The sequence below is a fragment of the Toxotes jaculatrix genome, chromosome 18 (genome assembly GCF_017976425.1).
Source record: "Toxotes jaculatrix isolate fToxJac2 chromosome 18, fToxJac2.pri, whole genome shotgun sequence".
Classification (NCBI taxonomy): domain Eukaryota; kingdom Metazoa; phylum Chordata; class Actinopteri; family Toxotidae; genus Toxotes; species Toxotes jaculatrix.
This window is the reverse complement of record NC_054411.1, coordinates 14,724,959-14,746,710: the sequence shown is the minus strand read 5'-3', so window position 1 is coordinate 14,746,710 and position 21,752 is coordinate 14,724,959. Positions and strand designations below refer to the sequence as shown.

The 21,752-nt window shown below is 39.9% G+C and overlaps 1 protein-coding gene across 3 annotated transcripts in view; it reads right to left on the bottom strand.

The window, feature by feature from the left end:
* prkcbb (protein kinase C, beta b) overlaps window positions 1-21,752 on the bottom strand; it is an 81,339-nt gene that overhangs the window by 48,057 nt on the left and 11,530 nt on the right. For all 3 annotated transcript variants that reach the window (XR_005896327.1, XM_041062105.1, XM_041062104.1), the window contains exon 3: window positions 6,580-6,662. Coding sequence is in view for 2 of the 3 variants with exons in the window: in XM_041062105.1 (XP_040918039.1) it covers window positions 6,580-6,662 (83 nt within the window). In the remaining variant the exon portion in view is untranslated. The remainder of the gene's footprint in view (window positions 1-6,579; window positions 6,663-21,752) is intronic.

Genomic DNA, 21,752 nt, shown 5'->3' with positions numbered 1-21,752 from the left:
GTGTATTTGTCCTCCTTCACTACAATTACCAGGATTAAAGAATGTTGTAAAGCCTTAAACACAGCATGTATATTCTGACATTGACTTAACCTTTAACAACTACAGCTTTAAGTGTTCCTGAAAAGCACCTCAGCTGACTGAATAATAGATGCTGAAACTAGTCATATTCCTCATACTAATGTTCATCAAAAAAGCTATTTCCTTATTTCCTTAGACACCAAAGTGAGCAAACATCAAATTATATTTAAAAGTTTTTCCACCTACTCTGATTCGATAGCTGACTGCACACTCGATTTTTACAAAAAAAGAAAAAAACAGTCAAATGTAATGTAACAGAGGCTGCAGTAGCTGCTTTTCCTGACATCAACACAACAAATGCAGTGCCATTGTGGTGTTGATCCCCCTCAGGCTTGCAATTTGTCCTATGGGAATGTGTGAGCGTTTACATGTGAGAGACTAAAGGATTTCTTGTTGGTTGAGGGAGAAGAAATCGCGTTTTGGAAAAAAGAGAGGAGTCATGGCATCACAAGAGGAGTGAAAAATGAAAGAGTGATAAAAATAGAGGGAAGAGCGGAATGAAGAGAGGGCTTAGGCTGGTGACTTTATCTTCACACCCTGAACGTAGTTCCTCTCTGTCTTCCTTCCCTCCATATGCTAATCGCAATTTCTCCATCACTTCGTCAGCCCTCCTCCTCTATCAAAGGTTATCTTGTGGTTTTGGCACAGTTTTCTTTTTTTTTTAAACCATCTGGTTACACATACTGTTAAATATATCATCCTATCAGGATGTATGACTCTTGCTCATATTCATGTTCTGTGTGAAATCACATTTTGTAGTCGTTACAGCCAGCAAAGAGAGAGAGGATCTCCACATAAGAGAAAAGATATGGAGTGACACACCTGTAGCCCAGCCATTACATCTGTTTATGATGGCATCTTGAAAATTGCGGAGCAGCTGCAGTCCTAAATTTTGTACAAGTAAAACAATTATCTGTCTTTTCTGATGAGATCATTTAGGGTATCAAAAAATCACAAATTGATGGTTTTGAAAGTGGGAAAACACTTAAGAAATTTTCAACTGTCAATGCTTTGACTACATTTGCTTGAAAATAACCACCTGATGGGTTGGAGCTCAAAAGTTCAGAGCCCCGTATTACTCAAAAAGCTCTTTGGTATAAAAAGATGCTAAAATGTTCTCCCACTTTCTTTGAATCTGCAGGAACTGGAATCAAATGTGTTGATTAGAGGCACAGGCACTCCAAGCTGTGCTCCCAAATACTAATAAAAAGGACTATACAAACTCCACCCTAAAATCCCATTAACAAGTTTGAAAAGGAGCTGGGGGTGTCACATCCCTGCCTGCCGTGTAAAAGGAGATCAGCTCTGAAACGACTAAAGTGCATTCAGAATATTTTCCTAAAAATGAGGAAGTGAGAAGGTGAATATCTCAAACTCGGGTGTAGCAGTGGCTCAGTGGTTCACACTGTCACTGGGACTGAACTTGACTGGGTCTGTTCTTCCTGTGTCTGTGCTTCAGTTTCCTCTCACAGTCCACAGACATACAGCTTAGCTGAACTGAACTGAACAACGTGATTTGTCCATAGCTGTAAGTTTGTGTGTTAACCTTGTGTTAGACTGTCCACTGAACACTTTATTATGTTATATCTCAACTCTGTCAGTCCAACTGGGACACTGTTACTGAAAGCTGCTGAAATAACAATAGCTCTGGCCCTTATGAGCAAAACGAACTATTACACCTGTTGTTATCGCAGTTAAAGAGACACTCCTTAATGCAGTGAGATTTCTGAATCAGTAAAAGTAAAGGTTTGCTGTTGCACATTTTTACGCACATTTAAAAAAAAAAATCTGTGTTATGTATTGGTTAACAGGCTGCTGTGAGCCCACAGTTTCTGCCAGTTGCACCAAAAACATAAATTTCAAGTTTAGTTGGATTACTAAATGAAATGCATTTTGATGCAGAAATTTCCTTGCCAAATAAATGATCCATTACAGTGTAACTCACATCAATTTCTTCCTTTTCAGAAGAAAATCTGCACCTACTGAAGGTGCTCAATGATATTTCATTAGTAAATCACATTTCTACTATATATATATATATATATAATTCACTTCCATTTTAGTAATAAAATGTCTTTTTCTTTCCCTGACTGAAAGCTGTTCAAACCCCCCAACACTGCTTTGCACAAAATATATAAATAAATACTACAGGATCAGTCTAGGTCTTCCTGGTTGTTGTTTTTTTTTTTTTTAACATTATTTGATAAACTAGTTTGGAGCACTGCTATCCTTGTACATGCACACAAACACACAATACACACAGACACACACTGGATTCTATACCATCAGTGGGCTGTGGGCCTGAAATGTAGGTTTCATTAGAGGATCTCATCCCTCGACCTCTCCCACAGGGAACCCATTCTATTAACCCAGATCTATAATTGACTTCTCCTTTTAAACGTACATGGCTGACAGAAAGAGGAGGAGAGACGGAGCAACTGGCAGGAGGTAAAAAGGGAGTGGTGGACTGATTGCTACAGACAGTGAGACAATCTTACTGATTATACAGAATAAATCTTGCAGATCTGCAAACTGCGTCTTCATCTACCTGTTGCTCTTCAAAAACAGCTTCTGCTTTGCTGTTTCTTGATGTTTGTGAGGCACAAAGAATCTGCTCCTCAGGGTCGTTGTTTCAAGGACTGAGGGAAGGAATAACATTTTTCTCTGACATAAATGAATCCTATTCAAGCACTGACATGACTTTTAATATCAACTAATCTGCTTGTTATTGTCTTAATACATTCACTGTTTGGTCTATAAAATGTCAGGAAACAATAAAAGTTGCCAATCACAAATTCCCAGAGCCCAACAACATTACCCTTACTATCATTTAAAGCCTCAGCCTTTTATAATCTGGATATTCCTGTTGTTTTCTCTTAGAAACATGATAAAATACAATACTAGAAAGATTTCCATAATCTTAAGTAAGAGGAAAAACACAGCTTTATTTTTATTTTTTTAGCAACCTAGCAAAGATGAGCTTCACACAGTATGACGGTATGCTTCACCGTTCACTGTTGGAACAAACTATCTGACAGATAAAACCTTCCACGACACCTGAATATGTTGCATGATCAAGCTGAAAATAACCAAACTGCTGAAAATGTACCGCTCCCAGTGTTTCAAGTTCAAAAAGCCATTTCTGTGCAGGTGTGCGTGGGTGTGAGCAGCGTGTCAAGCTGTACAAATCTCACAGTGTTATTAAAATTATCTTCATCCAGGTGTTCCATAATGTTCCATGACCAAGTCTGAGCACCCTCGTGATCAAATCAAGAAATTTCTTCTTGAGCTTGCAATGAGACAAATATGTAAATATCTGTGATATCTCATGACTTCTGCTGAGAACTGATCAAATCCATACTTTTAATTCAATCTTGAATACATAGATAAATTAACCAAATTACATAATATTCAAAGAATTATATGACCAGCTGAAAATCTTGATGTTAAAAATCTGTGAGCCTCATTCCCTTCTTCCTTCCTTCTCTAATCATAAGATGAGGCCACCTATCTTCCTTGTCTCCTATATTTAAATGAGAAGCTAGTTTGGAGCAGATCTACCCTACATTCCCGCTGTGCAGGAGCCGAGGTCGTAAGGCCACGAACTCATTAAGGAAATGACATGGTGGGGGTGGCGAGGCCCCGTAATTAAGAGCAGGGGCCCCCTGGGTGGAGTGGCATTTAAATAGAGGATGTACAGAGCAGAGTTAGATGTAGAGGGAGGGTTGGTAGAGAGGGAGACAGTGGAAGAGAGATTCAGGGAGAGGAGAGTTAAATGTATGCCAAATATAGAAATATAGACAAGGAAGGGGGGCTTGTGGGGGGATTTCAGAGAAAATAGAATGACATTTGAAGTGACTAATGAAGAAACAGGTTGGTACGCTAGTTTCAAAAACTCAAGCATAAGGCCTTTGAGGACGTTTTAAAGTAGGGAAAGGAATTATTTAAGCCCAGAATCAAAAAGGAAAAAAAAAAAAAAAAAACTCAACAAAGCTGCCTAAACCAGCCAATTTCTGACTAAGCATAAAGTTCTGAAACTTCTAATGGGCAGGAAAGGAAAGGGACAGAAATCAGTTTAGAGCCTTGAAACTAAATTATGTTGTGAAGCATGACGGGAACAACCAAATCTTAATTCATCTTTGATGACTTCTGCTCTGCTAAAAGCAACTAAAGGTGGTGTTTTCCACCACTATTGGCACCACGGAGCAATATTTTAATTTTTAGAGATTTTTATGGGCACTTGTTTTGTTTGTACCATGCACACGTGTGAACATGCGGGTGATGCATGCACACTCCTGCTGCTGGTTTCACTTTGTTCTGCTGATCAACAGTTGGTGGTAGGAATATACAAAGCATAGCAATATGTCAACAAAGGCAGAAGACAACTAGCAAACAAGAATGTTAAGAGTGCAATACAATAATTAATAAAGAAGGAAATGCATTCAACACGTTTGTTAGGCATCAAGGCCACATCCAATATTTGGTGAGCTCTGACTGCTGTCCTGATGACTGTGTGAAGTGTTTTAAAAAGTGAACCTGGTATCATGCTGCGGCACTGACACGGGTATATCCGCAAGTACTAGTGAGAGTTGTCAGCTTGTAATATCTGCAAGTGCAACTTTATTTTTCAGCCTGAGGTAACACTAAGACGGTCGACAAGAAAAATGCACATGGCGTCTTTATCTAAAGTCAAAAAAAAAGAAATATTACCAGAGCTGCAACGATCAGTCAATTAGCTGATCAACAGAAAACCCTCACCATTTTAATCTGAATTCTATTCTAACATCTGAGGACGTCATATTGGTCAGTGGGAAATTACAACAAAGCAATTAATCAATTAATTGAGAAATTAACTGGTATATTGATCTATAATGAAAGTAATTGCTAGTTGCAGCCCAATATTAAATTTAAATACATTATTTAAGTTCGAATTTTTAACATTTAGCAAGATGAGAGGAAAGACTGCAGACTTGCCAGTTATACAGAATACACCACAGGAAGCCAAACAGCAAACATCAGCCTTTCCTCTGGAGGCGGTTCACTGAATGTACTAGTCAAAGTGAAAGGGCACTCCAGAGGGAGGTAGGAAACTTAAGGACCCCTGGGTTTTTGAGGGGATGAAGGTGGCCTCCTGAGAGCGCTCTTGAGAGGAAGAATTTGGTCCACTTGAAAGGATAGATTAGAGAATAGAGTTACATTTTAAGACTATAAATCAGAGGAAATACACTATCTGCTTCTCAGCCCGCTGAGAGGATGGATAACGATAAAAGTACCACTTGAAGGTACTTCCTGTTGTAGGAGCAGATGCGAAGATGAAGAGAACATTAAAAGAGAATTAATAAAATAAGACCTGGCACCACCAAGCACAACCTTTAACGATACTGTGTACAGTATCTGTAGAAATAAATGCATAGGAGATCCAGAAATGTTTCATTTGCTGTGCACTGATGAAAACTGTGATATGTCTTATGTCAAGCACTGGAACACGCAATCACAGAGTTTATATGTTGCCCATGTCTTCATAGCGAGCAGGTGTTTTTGTTTAAGAGGAGATAAGAACAGAACAGAGTTTAAGTCAACTAATGGATTAAACCTAATAGACAGCAAACGAGAGTAAAAGCAAGAGTGAATTTGGGCAGCAGTCAGAAAAAGATGAGTGCTCCTTTAGGACCAATGGGTGGATCAATACAAGGTCACATTTTATAGTTTGCTTCATGAAGAGAAACCGAAAAAAATCTGTTTCAGACTGATTTAAATTTTTTATAGAGACTGAGCTGTTTGGTGAGGAGCAGGTAGCGTACAATCAGTTTATCAGAAAGTTTCAGCTGAAAATAGCTGCGGCTGAAAACGACACCGATGTGAGAGGTGAGAATGAAGCAAAACAGTAATGTAAACCAGAACAATGAACTGGAAGTTGCCGCAAAGCTCTGTAGAGCTGTGGGGAAACTGCAGAGTCGAGTGATGATTCTCTGCAGGTTGATCTACGAGTGACCTCTTTCAAGTAGACGTGATCAGAAAATACTGATTACAGGCACTTTTTTTTGTATCTTTGATTTTATTGATCTTTGTCGCTGCTCTTCTATTGTGGTACGCTTGTAAAAAGCAGAATTGTAGACTGCACAATTAAACCTGAACTTGAAACGAAGAATATACGAATTACATTCACTGTGATTCAGTGTTGTAAAAATAAATAAAACAGTTTTATGATAGTGAAGCAACTTCTACAGTATTGAGTCTATTAAATGTAAATACTTGAGAAATTCTTGCGTGCGAGTGTGTCATGGTGGAGTGTAACTGTCTTGACAAGGAAAGGAAAACGAGAAGAGAGAAAAAGATGGAGGCTGCTCAGCCGTATCACTGGTGGTGACAGGTGATGGGGGCTCATGAGCTGGAAATGTCTATGCAATTTCTGTGTCTCTCTGGTTCCATGTGTCTTTCACTATTCATTCTCACTGTCATACACAGCACTGGATTTCAAATAATTTATTTATTTGTACTCACATCTGACGCAGGTCCTTTATCAGCTCCTGGACAGGAGAAAGTGACAAACTCATGGCAACGTTTGTGAACCACGAAACAACACACTGTGGAGACAGAGAAAAGGAGAGAGACAACTTAATCAACACTTGCCTTTGTAAAAATCTTTACATATAGTAGCTCTGTGTACAAAACATGTTGCTCGGTAATCTAAGAAACTCAGAAAATCTCTAATCCTTTGTGTTTGCCCTCTGAGCACATGCACTCACTGTATTTCAGGCATTTATTTCTTTAATGAGCACACAAATACAGAGGTATTCATCGGCGAAGGACTCAGACTCAGCTGGTTTCAGTTTTCAATCAGATTATTTTCAGTATACTGTATGTATAAATGTATAAGAGGTCATTTTGTTTTTTACACTATTAAATGGAATCAGACTGTATTCATCATAATGAAGACAAGCTGCACTTTATCTGAGGTGAATGAGTTGCACAAAATAAGAGGTGAACCTCCTCATGGCCACAGCTGACTATTGTGAAAATAATTAACATCTGGAGCTTGTGGAAGTGTGATTACTATATATAGTGATATTGACTACGATCACATCATACGATGACTTGCTGTACACCCTGGACTGCTACCTGACTTTGTAGACTTTGCTTTAAAATACACAAAAAGTACAATTTTACATTTTTTAAGTTACGTTCAAGCTAAATTACACATGACTTTGAGGCTTGATGAGAGCTGAGTTTTTTTGCCGTCTCTGAGCCGTTACACGCAGCACTTAACCTATGAAAAGCTTTAGGGGTGGTAGATGTACAGAGGGATGCTGTGCTTCTCTCTTAACACCCACACACTCTTATTGTCACTTCTGCTCCGTTGACTCATTGTCAGCCACTGTGGATAAGAGCACCTTCTAAATGTCTACAATGTGAAGTAAAACGTAACCTCATATTTATGGTGCAGTATGTACCAAAATGACTTAAGGACTTATTATTAACGGAATTTCCCATGTTTACAGTTTGCTGTCAACAGATTTAAAAAAAAAAAAAAAAAAAAAAAAAAGCATTTTCATGACAGTAAAGGTTCAGCTTTGCTTAGTTTTTTTTCCCTCGGCACAGATTAGTTGAAAACAACAAATACACACAGCAACACGCTTGAAAGATCAAAGACAGCCTGTACAATAAAGAATCTAAACGAGATGAAACGCGTAACATGGCTCCACTTTTCAGTTTGGTAACAATCAGAGGTGCAGAACCATGTGAAAGCTTCGATGCATAGCGAGCCTGTCATCTCCACCCTGATCAATGTCAGCTCCACTGACAGGCAAGATGAACAGAGGAGGCTAAAAATATCTCACAGTCTCACACACACATACACAGTCCTTATGACTGTGCCCCTGAGTATATTTACAAAGTATGTATCTCTGATTGAGAGATAGAGAGAAGTGCTGTAAGTGCACCCAACAGCAGCGATTTTGACGATAGCAGCAGCCAAAACAGGTTATGGAGCGACTGCTGAGAATAAGAAAGCATGTTTGAGTCATCTTGCTCTACTGTAACACACAAGCAGAGAAAAAATGAACCCCTCCACAACCTGCATGACAATATTGCAACACCATTAAAGAAGAGTAGAGCTAAAATGCTTAATTGATTTGTTTGGCGACTTAATTTATGGGATAGTAAGCTAAACTAAAGCTAAATCTACAGCGTGATAACTTTTATTTCTGATACTTTACTTTTGATTTAGAAAGAATGCAGAGTTTTTACTTGTGACTGAGAATTTGCTGTACTACTACTTTCACTTAAGTAAAAGGTCTGATTACTTCTTCCACCACTGTCTCAGTTCTTTAAAATGGATCCCTGACAGCTGTCAAGAATAAAATATGTAATTTGGTAACATGGTTAGAAAAAATATACTGGTACAAAAGACTCTGTGCTCTTTTTTGCTGAGCAATATGTGGTAATCGACATCTTCACAGGGCTCAAAGGGGCGGTACAGACAGTCTGCAGTTGCCAAATTTCTTTTGGATCATATATTATATATATATATTCTGTTTAGGGAGTACAATCTAGGCTCTTCTAAACTGCTAACTAATAAATAATGATGCTTCCTACTGAGAACTAAGTATTTGCTTTGGTTAATCAGTCCAATTTCCTGATTCATTGCTGACTCACCAATCTATTATTGAGTTTCCATTTGGCAACAGTAAAGCAAAATAAACGTATTTTACCATTAAAAAAAAACAGCTGCTGAATTACTGAATAACATCTCAAAGCTTCAGTATTGTGTATAGATGTAACTTCCAAATTATTATTATTATTTTAAACTCGTTTTAGATGTAGTCTGTCACCAGGGTTAATTTTGTTGTCACCTTGTGGAGAGTGCGTTGATTCGGTGGAATGAGGCTTCAGGCGGTTGTCTTTAGCAGCCTCCTCTGGATGGAAGCGCGACATGTGAGCCCACATCCATCCATCCATCCATCCATTCATCCATCCATCGGTTTTCTATACCGCTTGATCCGTCAGGGTCGCGGCGGAGCTGGAGCCTATCCCAGCTGACTACGGGCGACAGGCGGGGTACATCCTGGAGTGGTCGCCAGTCAATCGCAGGGCCGACACGCAAAGACAGATAACTATACACGCACACACCCACTTAGGGGCGATGTAGAGTAGCCAATTAACCTAATGTGCATGTTTTTGGGATTGTGGGAGGAAGCTCGGAGTACCCGGAGAAAACTCACGCAGGTACAGGGAGAACATGCAAACTCCGCGTGGAAGAGCTCAGGCTGGGGTTCGAACCTGGAGCCCTCATGTTGCTGGTATTGCCACAGTGCTTTAACTTAGTGCGGCAAAGTTTGTTGACAAGATACGTCCTGTCGACGTGTTTTGAACTCATGCCATGAAAACCAAAGTGCATCCACACGCTCGCTTTTAGCCGAGATGGAGCTGGATGGATTGGCTGGCTGCCGGTTCATGGTTTTTCTTCCTCCATTCCACACGCCTCTGGCCTCGCTAGCGCAGTAAGCTCGCTCGCTGACTCTGTAACAGGGTGTTGAGTTATGACTGGTAGTCAACAGCTCCGCCTTGCGGTTAAATCGTGTATGACAGCCAGTAACTGGAGAGTCACTGCAGTGCATTACAACAACAAAAAAAAAAAAAAAAGAAAAAGAAAAAAAAAATCGATCTTTGGAAATGTAATAATCGACCCATAATCGTCCATAATAATACATATCTTAACTCATGGAAAAAGAAGTAAGGTCACATTAACATGAAGGAATTTCATAATCACAATCAAAATCCGCACTTTAGCCTGATGCACTGTTAATATCAGAGATCAGTGACAGATCAGAAATTAAAAAAAGTATGTTTTACCACAATAGTGGTCTCTATTACTGTCTCATCTACATATTTGTGGACCAACTATTCTATTATATTCTACTTAATTCTATTCTATTGCCAAACCAGCACTGATCAGAGGGATTATAATTAATACAGACTTTCTCTCCAACATACACACAACTCATGCACCTCAATGGTACTTCACTCCCACGCAATATCCTCTCTTTGGTCACACCACCCACTCACTGTGATGATACCCCACACACACACACACACACACACACACACACAGACCACCCACTCATTCCAATGATATACACAGAGTGAGGGTGGAGGGAAAGAGGTAGAGTTAGAAATTTTGAGAGCCGTGTGCACGTATAGCTTCAGGGCTGCTCTTTTGGCGTATTGCTACTGCCAAATCCCTAACCAAAACACACGCGCGTACACACACACACACACAGATCTGTCATTAAAATAGAATTGTACAGTCTCCAATGATATGACCCTTTGGGCCAAAACAAACAAAACCTTTTTACAAAAACATACCTTGCCAGAAATGAAGCATGCCATCCTTTTCTCCCTTTAACCAAAATCCCAACTTTGATTCACTCTGAGCCCCACCACCACAATAATTACCACAATTTTCATTTATATATTTGTTTAGCTGACACTGCACACCTATTTACAACGGTGGCAATTCAAAAAGACAGGTGACATACATCTAAACTTACAAAGTCAGAACAACATGAGGGAAATATCCAAAAACAGAGACAGATGTACTACTGCTACAGCAGCTGGCAGGGTCAGCCCAAATACAGGATCCTTTGGAAATGTAGTGCTGCCTGTTGTTGTGGTTGTACATATACATTTTAAATGCACAAGAGTAGACGATAATGTACGAAGAGGCAATGTCCAGCTCTCTTCATAAGCTACAGTTTATTTCTGCTTTTTTCCTAGAAATCTGTCCACCGTGGCACCGTGGCAAAGTTTGACCATCACATCGTTTAAATGATTGCTAATTTAGCTGAAGATGAGAAGCAGGACCACACCTCAAACACTCCTCTTCCTGTCATATGTCTATAAACCGCTTCCTGCTCTGCATGCCAGTTTCTTCTCATTTTCTGTGCCCCACCCCTCCCTCCCTCTTTTTGTGTCTCTCTTACTCTCTCCCCTGCGGTCATGCCGAGCTCCGGAAGGCATGGTAGATCTTTCCCGAAGCCTTATCCAAACCGCAGCCTTCATCCTGCTCCCCATTACCATCTGCCTGTCACGAACACATTCCATATTCAAAAAACAATTATTTTTGCATTTTGTTTCACAGAGCGAAACCAAGATAAATGCACCAATTCTTCATCAATCACCATTAAACTGATGTCCTTTTGGTTTTGTTGTTATCTCTGTTATCTCTTTCTTTGGCAGGGAATTGTTCCCTGCCTGGATACATCACCAGCTCTGCCCTGCCCCTTCTCCTCTGTACCCCCCATGCCCTCTTGGTGCCCTCTGCGTACTGCTCGCAGTGTGAGTCTGGTGTAACTGGCACCCTGCCCATGTGCCTTCATTATTTATTGTATACATTAAATATCAATGGCTAACACACACACACACACACAAACAGTTTGACAGACATACTATCCTACGCACTGTTACAGTTTTTCTCTCTCTTTGTCATTTCTTTCTCATCCATCTTTATCTTTTCTTGTCTCTATCTCTCCCTCTCTCATCACCTGTTTCATAGCTGTGACTGGGGCTAAGGTTACAGCAGAGGTAAGCAGCCATGTAGTGTACCTGTGGAGTCTACCTGTGACAATAGCCGAGTATTAAATTACATTACAGGCAGAAGTTAGCACCTTGTGAATCCTTCCTCAGCCAACAGGGAGCTACTATTATTACCTTCAGCAGCGTACACACAAGTTTGACACAAGAATTTGTCAATGATCAGCCTTCCTGTACAACATATTTCGTATGAATTGTGTGTCTGCTGCTGAAAACTACTCTACTGGTCACTCAAACTGTAAAACTTCAATTCCTCTGTAAGTTTGTGAGCTGTTTTACTGCTAGACAAGCATTAACATGTCTGCATGTTGTCCCCAAAGCAATATTATTCAAGAGCCTTTTTCCCAGGAGAGGACATGCCACTACACGCACATTGTGCAGTGGTCCACATGAGTCTCTCCTTTACATTTTAGACCCTTATATGTACAATAACAGTGAAACTGAAAGGCAAAAATCACATTTATACAATGTGATTCGTAGCTATCTGGCTGCTATTAAGATAATCAAATAATTTTCTCACTTTTTTTTTTCAAACCTAAATGCCTCTTGAATGTGAGGAATTGGCACATCTTTGTAAAACATGATAGTAAACTGAATGTTTTTAGTTTTGGACTGAGAAAACTCAGAATGTGGGCAGCATTCCCAGGTTCTAGGAAATTATAATGAGCATTTTTCAATAATTTCTGAAATTCTATTGATAAAAAAAAAACCATTAATCAATAAAATAATCACCAGATTACAGAAGAAAATCTAAACAGCTATTGCAATACTGTAATGATAAAATTTCATCATGAGTGTCACATGGTATCACTGTGAAACTAAAGCTCCTGTATCAAAAATCAGTGATTTAGAAAATCAATGTCCAGTAATTCTACTAATTAGAACCTATTTTTGTCAACTGTAACTCTTTGAAGTGTCCTGTGTTGCCCTGATCTCTCCAAAACAGTCACATGACTTAATTATGTAACAGCTGGTTGTCAATCAATATCATCCTCCCATCAGGCTCACTGTATATCAATACAGTGTGGAGAGGTGGGGGAGGTGGGAGTGCCTATCTCTTACATTACAGTAACAGTCTCTTATCTTATACTAAGGACATGTAACTTTTATCCAAATAAAATGGCTTCCTTAAAATAAAAAAAGCACTGAACTGCTAATGACAAAATGTCATTTTTTAAAATAAAAATTAACTCCTATACAAAGTGTAACTTTAGGATGTTCAGCCCCCTCCTTTTCATTTCCTAATCCTACTTTTCCTTTCCTCAACTCCTTTCCTTACAACTCTTTTCTACCACCATTTTCCGCTCGCCTCTCCTCTCGTCTCATCTCCTCCTTGTTCCAGTATATTCTGTTCATGAAATGTTGGCAGAACACTGATGTTGTACACATCCTTTTCCTCTAATGAGCTGCCAATGTGTGTGTGCATGTGTCTGACGCAGTGACATGCTGTGAAGTGTTGTCCCAGATTCAGCGGCAAGGTTCAATGCTACAACACATGGCTCTCTAGTTAGTCATAGCAGCACATCACCTATAGTATTTCATACACACACACACACACACACACACAGTGTTCCCTGGTTGAATACCTGCTGTAACTGAGTGAGAATCTAAATGTCTGGCCAGGGATTGTCTGCATGAAACTAAAAAAACAATGACCAACGGACTGACTGTCCTATTTGAATCACATCTCAGTGGTTGCCTGGACAATGACTAACTAATACCAGAGTTACACTTATCTGTTCAAGATTGGACGAACCAGATCTGAAAACAAGTGCGATTTACTTTAGCATCAACACCGTGATTGGATCCCAAACAGTCACACGTTCACAGCTATTAACATAGCATTTGTTATTACCAGAGGCTGCTCGTACTAATGAATTTTAAGAGTTGTGTGTATTGATATAAACAGCTGGTGCAACTAATTCTCCAGCTGGCTGCCATTGAAGAAGAGGAGAAAACATGACGTGATTAAAATAGCATCAGTCAAACCTCAAACGGTGGAAAACAACGTTGGAAACATGAGAAAACGACATTCATGTTTCTTTCATGCATTAATCTGAGGAAAGGTACAAGTGATGTTTCCTCACTGCGCTATATTTATTTTAATGTGCAAAATGAAAATGTGCATTAAAACAGGAGGATGGAAATGCAATTACTGAAGGAAGAAAGACTTGCACTTTAATGTTTCACCATTAAGCATAATGTACACGTTTGATGCAACTATTTTCATATCTTTATCTGGCTTGGTTTGAACAATATCACCACACAATGAGAAGCCATAGAGCTTCCAAATATGGGACCTAAATGATGTTGGAGGCTTCTTTATGTTCTCATTAGATTTTTCCACAATGATAACACACTATGAGATGGGCTTTGGACACAAAACGTGTTGAAAAATCAGGATGGTGCACTCAGGATAGGTTGTCTGTGTGCTAACTGAGGCAATAGATGACAATCTGATTTTCACATCGACTGTTGAACTGGCTCTTGGTTACCTGACATAACTACAAAGCTTCTCCACCTGATATCTCCCCTTTCAATGGCCTGGCATACCTGGCACAGTGTTTCAACAGCATGGAGAGAGGTCTGGGAAGGCCAGACTACTGCTGCTGTTTCTGTTTCTTGCTCTTCCTACTGTCTGAGCGAAGAGAAAACATCCCAATGAGCAGAGTGGACGATTCAAAGACGACGTCGATGCAACAGGAGGAATGCAAAAAGAGCAAAACGACAAAGAAAAGCAAGAAGAAAGTCAATAATCTCAGCAAAACACACCATTCACCTTGAGCACCTCCCCTTCTGCGTGGGTGTGCATGTGTGTGTGCGCACTCATTTTGTTACCTCTTTGGGACCTATTACACTATTGGTTTAAACGCTGACCTCGTCAGGACCAGTAGTCCTCATGAGGACCAAATCCCAGCCCTAGTGAAGTGAAAGGTAATTTTGGAGGTCCTGGTTAAGGTTAGCGCTGGGCTGTCCACAATCAATGGAAGTCAATGTAATGTCCGTGCAAGGATAGCTGCACAAACGTGTGTGAAAATGTGTGTGTGTAAGGGCTTATATAAGGGGGCTGAACAGCCTACGCTAATGTATAAATACCCATGATGCCACTGGTGAAGCAGGGAGAAGGGTCAGAGTGAGTCAGCACACCCATATCACTCCTCCTCTTTCTCTCTTCCTCCCTTCTATCAATCCATCCTTTCTTTCTTCCTCTCTATTCTCTTCCTCCATCTCTAGATCTATCATTTTTCCTGTTGTTACAGTGTGTTTATCACGGGATAAACACTGAGGACTTCGCTTGGCAGGCTAACTGTGACCTCCAGTTGGTGATGATCGTAAGACAAGTAACAAACAGTGTAAACAAAACAAAACAATCAATTACACCTTCACAAAAGCACCCTTTTAAATTGTAGTTCTTTGATGCCAAGGTTTCCAAAAGATCTGTCATGCTATTATGAAAAGCGCCTGAGGTTATAGAACGATTCTTTTCATTTTTCCATTCTATTCATAGGTTTGTTTAGTGTGTGTGTGTGTGTGTGTGTGTGTGTGTGTGTGTGTGTGTGTGTGTGTGTGTGTGTGTGACTGCGAACAAGTCCATCTGTTCTTTAAGTGGCCTTGCTGTGTTTTTAATTTCAGAATCACCCAGAGCACAGTGCAGAGAGACAGTCATTTAATTTCACTCTTCTCTGGACAACACTGCATCAGTACTTTTTGCACTCGACTATTAGCTGACACTGCTGACATGCAAATATGTTCTTTCATGGTTGGTAGTGGATTTTTTTTTTCCCCCCAACTGATTTACTTTTTCAGAAAATAAACAGGGTCAATAGAAAAGAATGTAAGATCTGCCAAAGTAGTGCACAGTGATCTCAGTGCAATTACTACAAATCCTAATGCGCTTTTGACAGAAGTGTTTAGGTTAAAGTAGGATTTATTGACACATGAACAGAAGCAACATCATCAAGCCAGGAACAATCTCTTAAAGAGACTGAGACTGGTGACAGCTGATCACAGTTAAAATATCAGCAGACTTGTGATAAGAAGATACTTTCTAACAGTGTTAGACGTGTTCATCCCTACTGAATAACAGCTGACACAGTATGTTATCTCTTTCAGTGGTGTACTATCTTAAATTCAATTAGAAAGAAAAAACAGAGTGACAAAAACAATAAAATTCAGTCTTTTAAGGAGACACTACAGTCTGGCTGGCTTCACACTCGTTTGATTTCAGTTTCAGCTCTGTGCCAGCACCGTGAAAAAATTCTGGCACAAGATGATTTTACGTGGTCCAGCTAACACCTCCATCCCTATCCTCTCTCTCATTCACTCCATCTCCCTCTCTCATTCACTGTATCCTTCTCAGTCTTTCATTCACGCTGTCTCCTTCTCTCGATTTCTGTCTGTCATGTCCCTTCTGTCTCTCTTTCTGTCTTTTTCCTTCCATCCCACTCTTTGTCCGATTCATTCATCTGTCTTTTTCCTCTGTCACTTTTAATTTCATTTCCTGTTTCTCTAGATCCTTTTCTGTCTCCATCGTAGTCTCTTTCTGTCTCTCATGCTTAATTTTGTTGTATACAGCAGAAAACTTTCAGACCTGGGAGCTGTGTATGCAATCTGCAGTTGAGCTGCTCAATTGCAGTGTGCAGGTTAGGTACCTTCAAATAAACATGATTAATTTAATTTAATCAATACAGTGCCAATACCCAAATGATAACTTTAGTAGGATATAGTAAAGATAACTAATAAACTAATAAAAAACCAACTATATATAACTATAACAGCCCTGCTAGCAGCTCTGTGAGGCTGCACTTTGCCACAGTTGTGAGCTAAATGCTGTCATCAGGATGCTAAGTTGCTCACAGTGACATTGCTGACATGTTGATGTTTAGCAGGTATAATGTGGACTATTTTCACTTTTTTAACATGTTACCATGCAAAGGTTTGATAATTAGTAGAAAACACAAAAATAGGGCTGAGGCTGAATGTCTTTTGTTTGGTCATTGTCCTGAACTCATCACAGCCAAGAAAAGTGAAGGAATCCCCAAAGCCATTAGGGTTCATCCTCCAGGGACCATGAATATCTGTACAAAATATCACATCACGGCAAACCATCCAGGGGTTGGTGAGATGTCCATCCAGCAACAGATAACAGAAACAAAGGTATTCAATTTACAATGATTTATTGAATATTTGAAGCAACAACAGCTGTCTCCTCTCTAATATTTCTGTCTGTGTGAGAGAGAGAGAGAGAGAGAGAGAGAGAGAGAGAGAGAGAGAGAGAGAGAGAGTGTATGGAGGGTTCTTAGTTTCCTCTCATGGTAGAAGTACATCTACCTCCACAAGATGACCTGCACAGGCAACTGTCGAACATGTCCGGCCAACACACAGACACATACATAACCCTGTAATCTCCTGTACTGTACAGCAGCTTTTCTCCTCTCTCCTGCCCTCCACCCTTCACAGCCACTTTCTCTGTCTAACTCGCTCTTAACTCCCCCGCAAACAATACCTGCTGTTTTGGGCCAGACAGCAAGAAAATAACTGAGAGTAGGAAAAATATATACGTTAAAGAAATATGAAGTTTGATTGCCTACATTATGTGCAGGTGAATGTTCACTGTATCTAATTTGCTGAAGAGTACAGTCATCATCCTCAACATGCAGTTTTATCTAATCTACCAATTTACTCATTAATTCAGAGAGGGAGAGAGAGAAGTGGTATGAAGAGGACGAGGGAGAGAAAGTGGGAGAGAGAGGACAGAGGGGTGAGAGTGGAGAACTGCAGCTATTAACAAGAGAGCCGATGAGACTAACAGGTTTGAATACCAAATAATGAACTAAATGCAAGTTGTAAAAATGCTAGTATCCATTACATTATGAAAAATATTGGAACAATCCCACAAGTCTGATTTGATACTGCGACTTCTATCTCCTGGAAAGATGCTCAGAATGGACGCAAAATCAGTGTTGTTTCCTTTGCTTCAATCATAATTACTAAGGCTACTAGAGGTTGTAACTATGGGTCATAAAAAGCTGCTTGCACAGACAACCTACTGGGTCCTATCTGATAATTTAATTAAAATAAATATCTATCAAATAGATATGACATGCTGACATGCTGAAAATGACTATTGTAGGCGCCAATTCTAACACACCTTATTTTTCATGAGCGACTTGAACCAAACACTGAAGGGCTTGATTAAAAACTACTGTCTTATATTCAGTGCATGTGGCACTTTCTGAACTTTTCGGTGTCAATTTCTCTTTGCTCTGTGCCTCCATTTCTTTGTGGAGCTTTTTACTTAAGATTTCTTCCTGTTGACGTTTCAGATAGCCTTTCTTCGACTCAGCATCTTTGAGAGCCTGATTTTGTAGCTCCTGTGCGTGAAGTTCATCAAGGTACCTGAATCTGTCTCTTTCTGCCTTCTCTTGATGTCTCTGTTTGTCTTTCTTCTCTCTGCACTGTTGAATTTTCTGATGCAGCCATTCTGGAGAAACCTCTTGCTGCTGGTTTGGTCAACTACTTGCTGACTTTCCTGCTTCATCAGTTCTTTCTCCTCTGCATCAAGCATATTCAGATATTCCTCTTTCATGTCCTTTTTCTGCTTCAGACGACATTTTCTTTCTTCAAGCAGATTTTTCATGTTAAGATCTTTGGTTTTCAAAGCCGATGCCAAATATTTCTGTCTACCATTTCCTGTCTGGTGCACATTTTGTTCTCGGACTGTTTTGATAAAGACTGGATCCTTTCCCAGTCAGCCCTGGACAAAACAGTGTATTCTGGTGGGGCCATTTCAAACAAAATAATTTTGTCTAAATTATCGTGATAGTGGTCTGAATCAATTGCATAAGCCCCGCCCCCAGGTTACTGCTGCTATGTATTACCCATCACGCCAATGTCATCAGTGATATCAAAGTGTTGTGTCTCAATTCATGGTAGCCATGGTAACAGCAAATGCAAAAGGCGTGTATTTTTGGCGAAATTGAAGTTCTAATTATACTGGCAATTATGATTCCAGTGATCATTAACCTGATTTTCAGCGCAAAACATCAGCAGTGTGCTAAGGTGGTGGCATCAAGTCTTGGGGGATAGCAGTCTCAACAAGCTGTTAAGGAAGGCCAACTAGGTGATCAGGTTGGGACTGGACAGTGTGGAGAAAAAGATGAGGAACCATAAAATATTATGCCTCCAGCCACAGCTTGAGGAATAAAAACATTCAAAAAGACCGCAAGAGCTTATGTTTATGTGTGTGATTGCTTGAGGGTGAGGCAGGACATAGTCTACCACAACTCACTCAATGCTTGGCAACAGACCAGTGTTGCCTTGCTGCTGTTATCCTCTTTATATGTGGAGTGTATATGTTCAACTAGTAAGAACAAATTATGAAAGAAAATGATGTAAAAACCATACCATAGGTTGATGCCACACACTCTTGCACTTTAGTGAAACAGCAGATATATCAATATTCTTTTTCTAAACTGACAAAGAGATGGACAGGAAAAAATAAGAGGAAACTAATGGGGAGTGATTGTGTAGAAACTCAGACTGCAGGAGTCAAAGTGGTAGAGAGAGAGAAAGAGGGAAGGAAGGGACAGATGGAAAAACAGATGAGAAAAAGCAAAAGATGTTCAGGGGAAACAAGACAAAAGGGAAAAGTCAAATAAAGAGAGAGTCAAAAAGATGGAAGAAGAGACAGAAAAAGAGGTCTGGGATCACTGCACTCCTGTAAGCTCGTGTCCCTGTTGCTAGGTTACCATCTTTAGACGAATGGGTTAAAGGATCTCAGGAGCAACAGTGACATAGTTAGCTTGTCTACATCAGACAACACACACACACACACACACACACACACACACACACACACACACACACACACACACACACACACACACACAAACACACTATAGACAAATACACAGAAATGGAGCAACTTTGAAAACCATGATTAGTCAGATTTAGATTTAGCCACTGGGATAAGAAGATGTGCGACAGACACACACTACACAGATGAACGCACCACAGACAGAAAGTCCAAATTTGGATTGAGTTATTATTGCCATAAACTTAATCTCTTAAGTGTTAAGTGTAGAAGTGTGCAAAAATAAATGGTGTTCACTTCTAGGTGTGTCGTTGATTGAAAAACATTATAAACAACCATACACGTTTCTAGAATGTTATCAAAACCTGGACGACGACGACTGTTTCTTTTCATTGTTTTTTTTATTTGTTTTTTTTGTTGTTTTTTTTTCATAAAAAGCAGATCCACTAGATGCCCATGTAAAGAGGGAGCACAGCACCTTAACAACCATGTGTGAAACTCCACACTGTGACTAGATATCCATTTTGAGGAATAATGATTTCGGATCCAACACCACTGTTACACAATATTTAGTCTCTGAAATTTTGCCCATGCACAAACTGACCTCCTGCCCTAGAAATTATATCATAGTTTTGTACTCGGTTTGGAACGAAACTCATCATACGATAGCAGCCTTTTTCAAAGAACACTTTCAAACCCACAGCAGCATCGCTGCCCCAGCAGTTAGTAATCCAGGTGGGCCATCCCACCTACACACCATGATTCACATTTTAGACATTTAGCTCATCTCATCATCAACACCAATTTGCCCTGAGTGCAACGGATAAGGTTCAATTCGTAGATCCCCTTCATTACAAACAACAAATACAGAGCGGTGCAAAGGTCTTGTGACAGTGATCATGTAGGAGACGATTGCTGTGAAAGTGAATAATTAAAGAAAGAACGAGTAGAGGGGGCACATAATGTTATTGCGGTGAGAGTAATGTGGGTGGAACAAAGTTAGAAACACACCTTTGGCTTTACTGAGACTAGATTTACACAAATCTGGTTCCTTTACTTCAGCACTTTTTCTCTTAGGTAATGGCACACAAAAAAGAAACTGAAACTACAACACCTGGTTGCCCCGTAGTTCCGTATATTATCTACACATGCAGACACACATAATGCACACTGCACTCACAACAAATTTAAAGCACTGTACATATAGTTTGGTTTTGACAGTCATATGCATCCATTTACTAGGTAAAGACCCTTGGTAAATGGATGCCCAGTTTCCACCCAGCTTCGATTAAAACTCGTCTGTTGAGCACAAAAACTGCAAAAGGTCAAAGCAATTTATAGTAAGTGCTGAATATCATTAACACTGATTTTGCTCCTTGCTTCGCATTAGCTACATGACAGGGTCAAACACTGAGGCCAGCCCAGGCGATTTGATCAGACGATGAATTATAATAAGAATGACTTTATTTGACCAGTGGAATATAAAAGCCAGGAACGTGTCTTGGTGGCAAAGGAGTACTGATACAACTCTCAGTGACATTGGTAATATACTTTATGTCAAAAGAAAGAAATGGAATAGTAGCTTCAGTGCTGTGTCACAAACTTTCATACCTGCCTACTTTCATAACCTGCCAGAGTAGCTGGTAGAGGCCACCAATCTACCAGCCACAGGCGCAATGAACCATGTCCCTTCCGTGCTGTAGGGAAGCAGCTATTGACAGTGTTAAGTGAAGCCGATGGCTCTCTCTGGGACTGGCACAGATTCAGAATGAGTTAGCACCTATTAATGTGTTACAACGATGCAAAAATGTCAACAGCCAATAAGATTATGGTTTAATGAGCTGACATTGTGTAATATCATAATCTTAACATTGCTACAGAGGAGTTACCTTTATCTGTCAAACAGCGGTGCACTATAGAGCAGGAGAGTACCGCTTCCAGTCATTAGTCAGTTACAGCCTGGTTACCTAAACGACTAAATAGGTCTTTTACAAGTGCTTTTCAAACTGAGCTATATATGACTGTTCCAAAAACAACTCAGATGACTGTTTTCTAATCTGCCTTGCCTCTGATTGGGGTCTAGTTACAGTAAATTTAGGCAACTAAAACTACCTTGTTACAGTCAGGGGGTTTACCGAAAAACAATAAGAGAAACCAATAAAGACTGATGTATATGACACATCAACACTGGTGAGAGAGGACAGAGAACATAGTACAGTGTAGATTCCACATTGTAATACTACTAACAAGACTTATAATAAGAAGA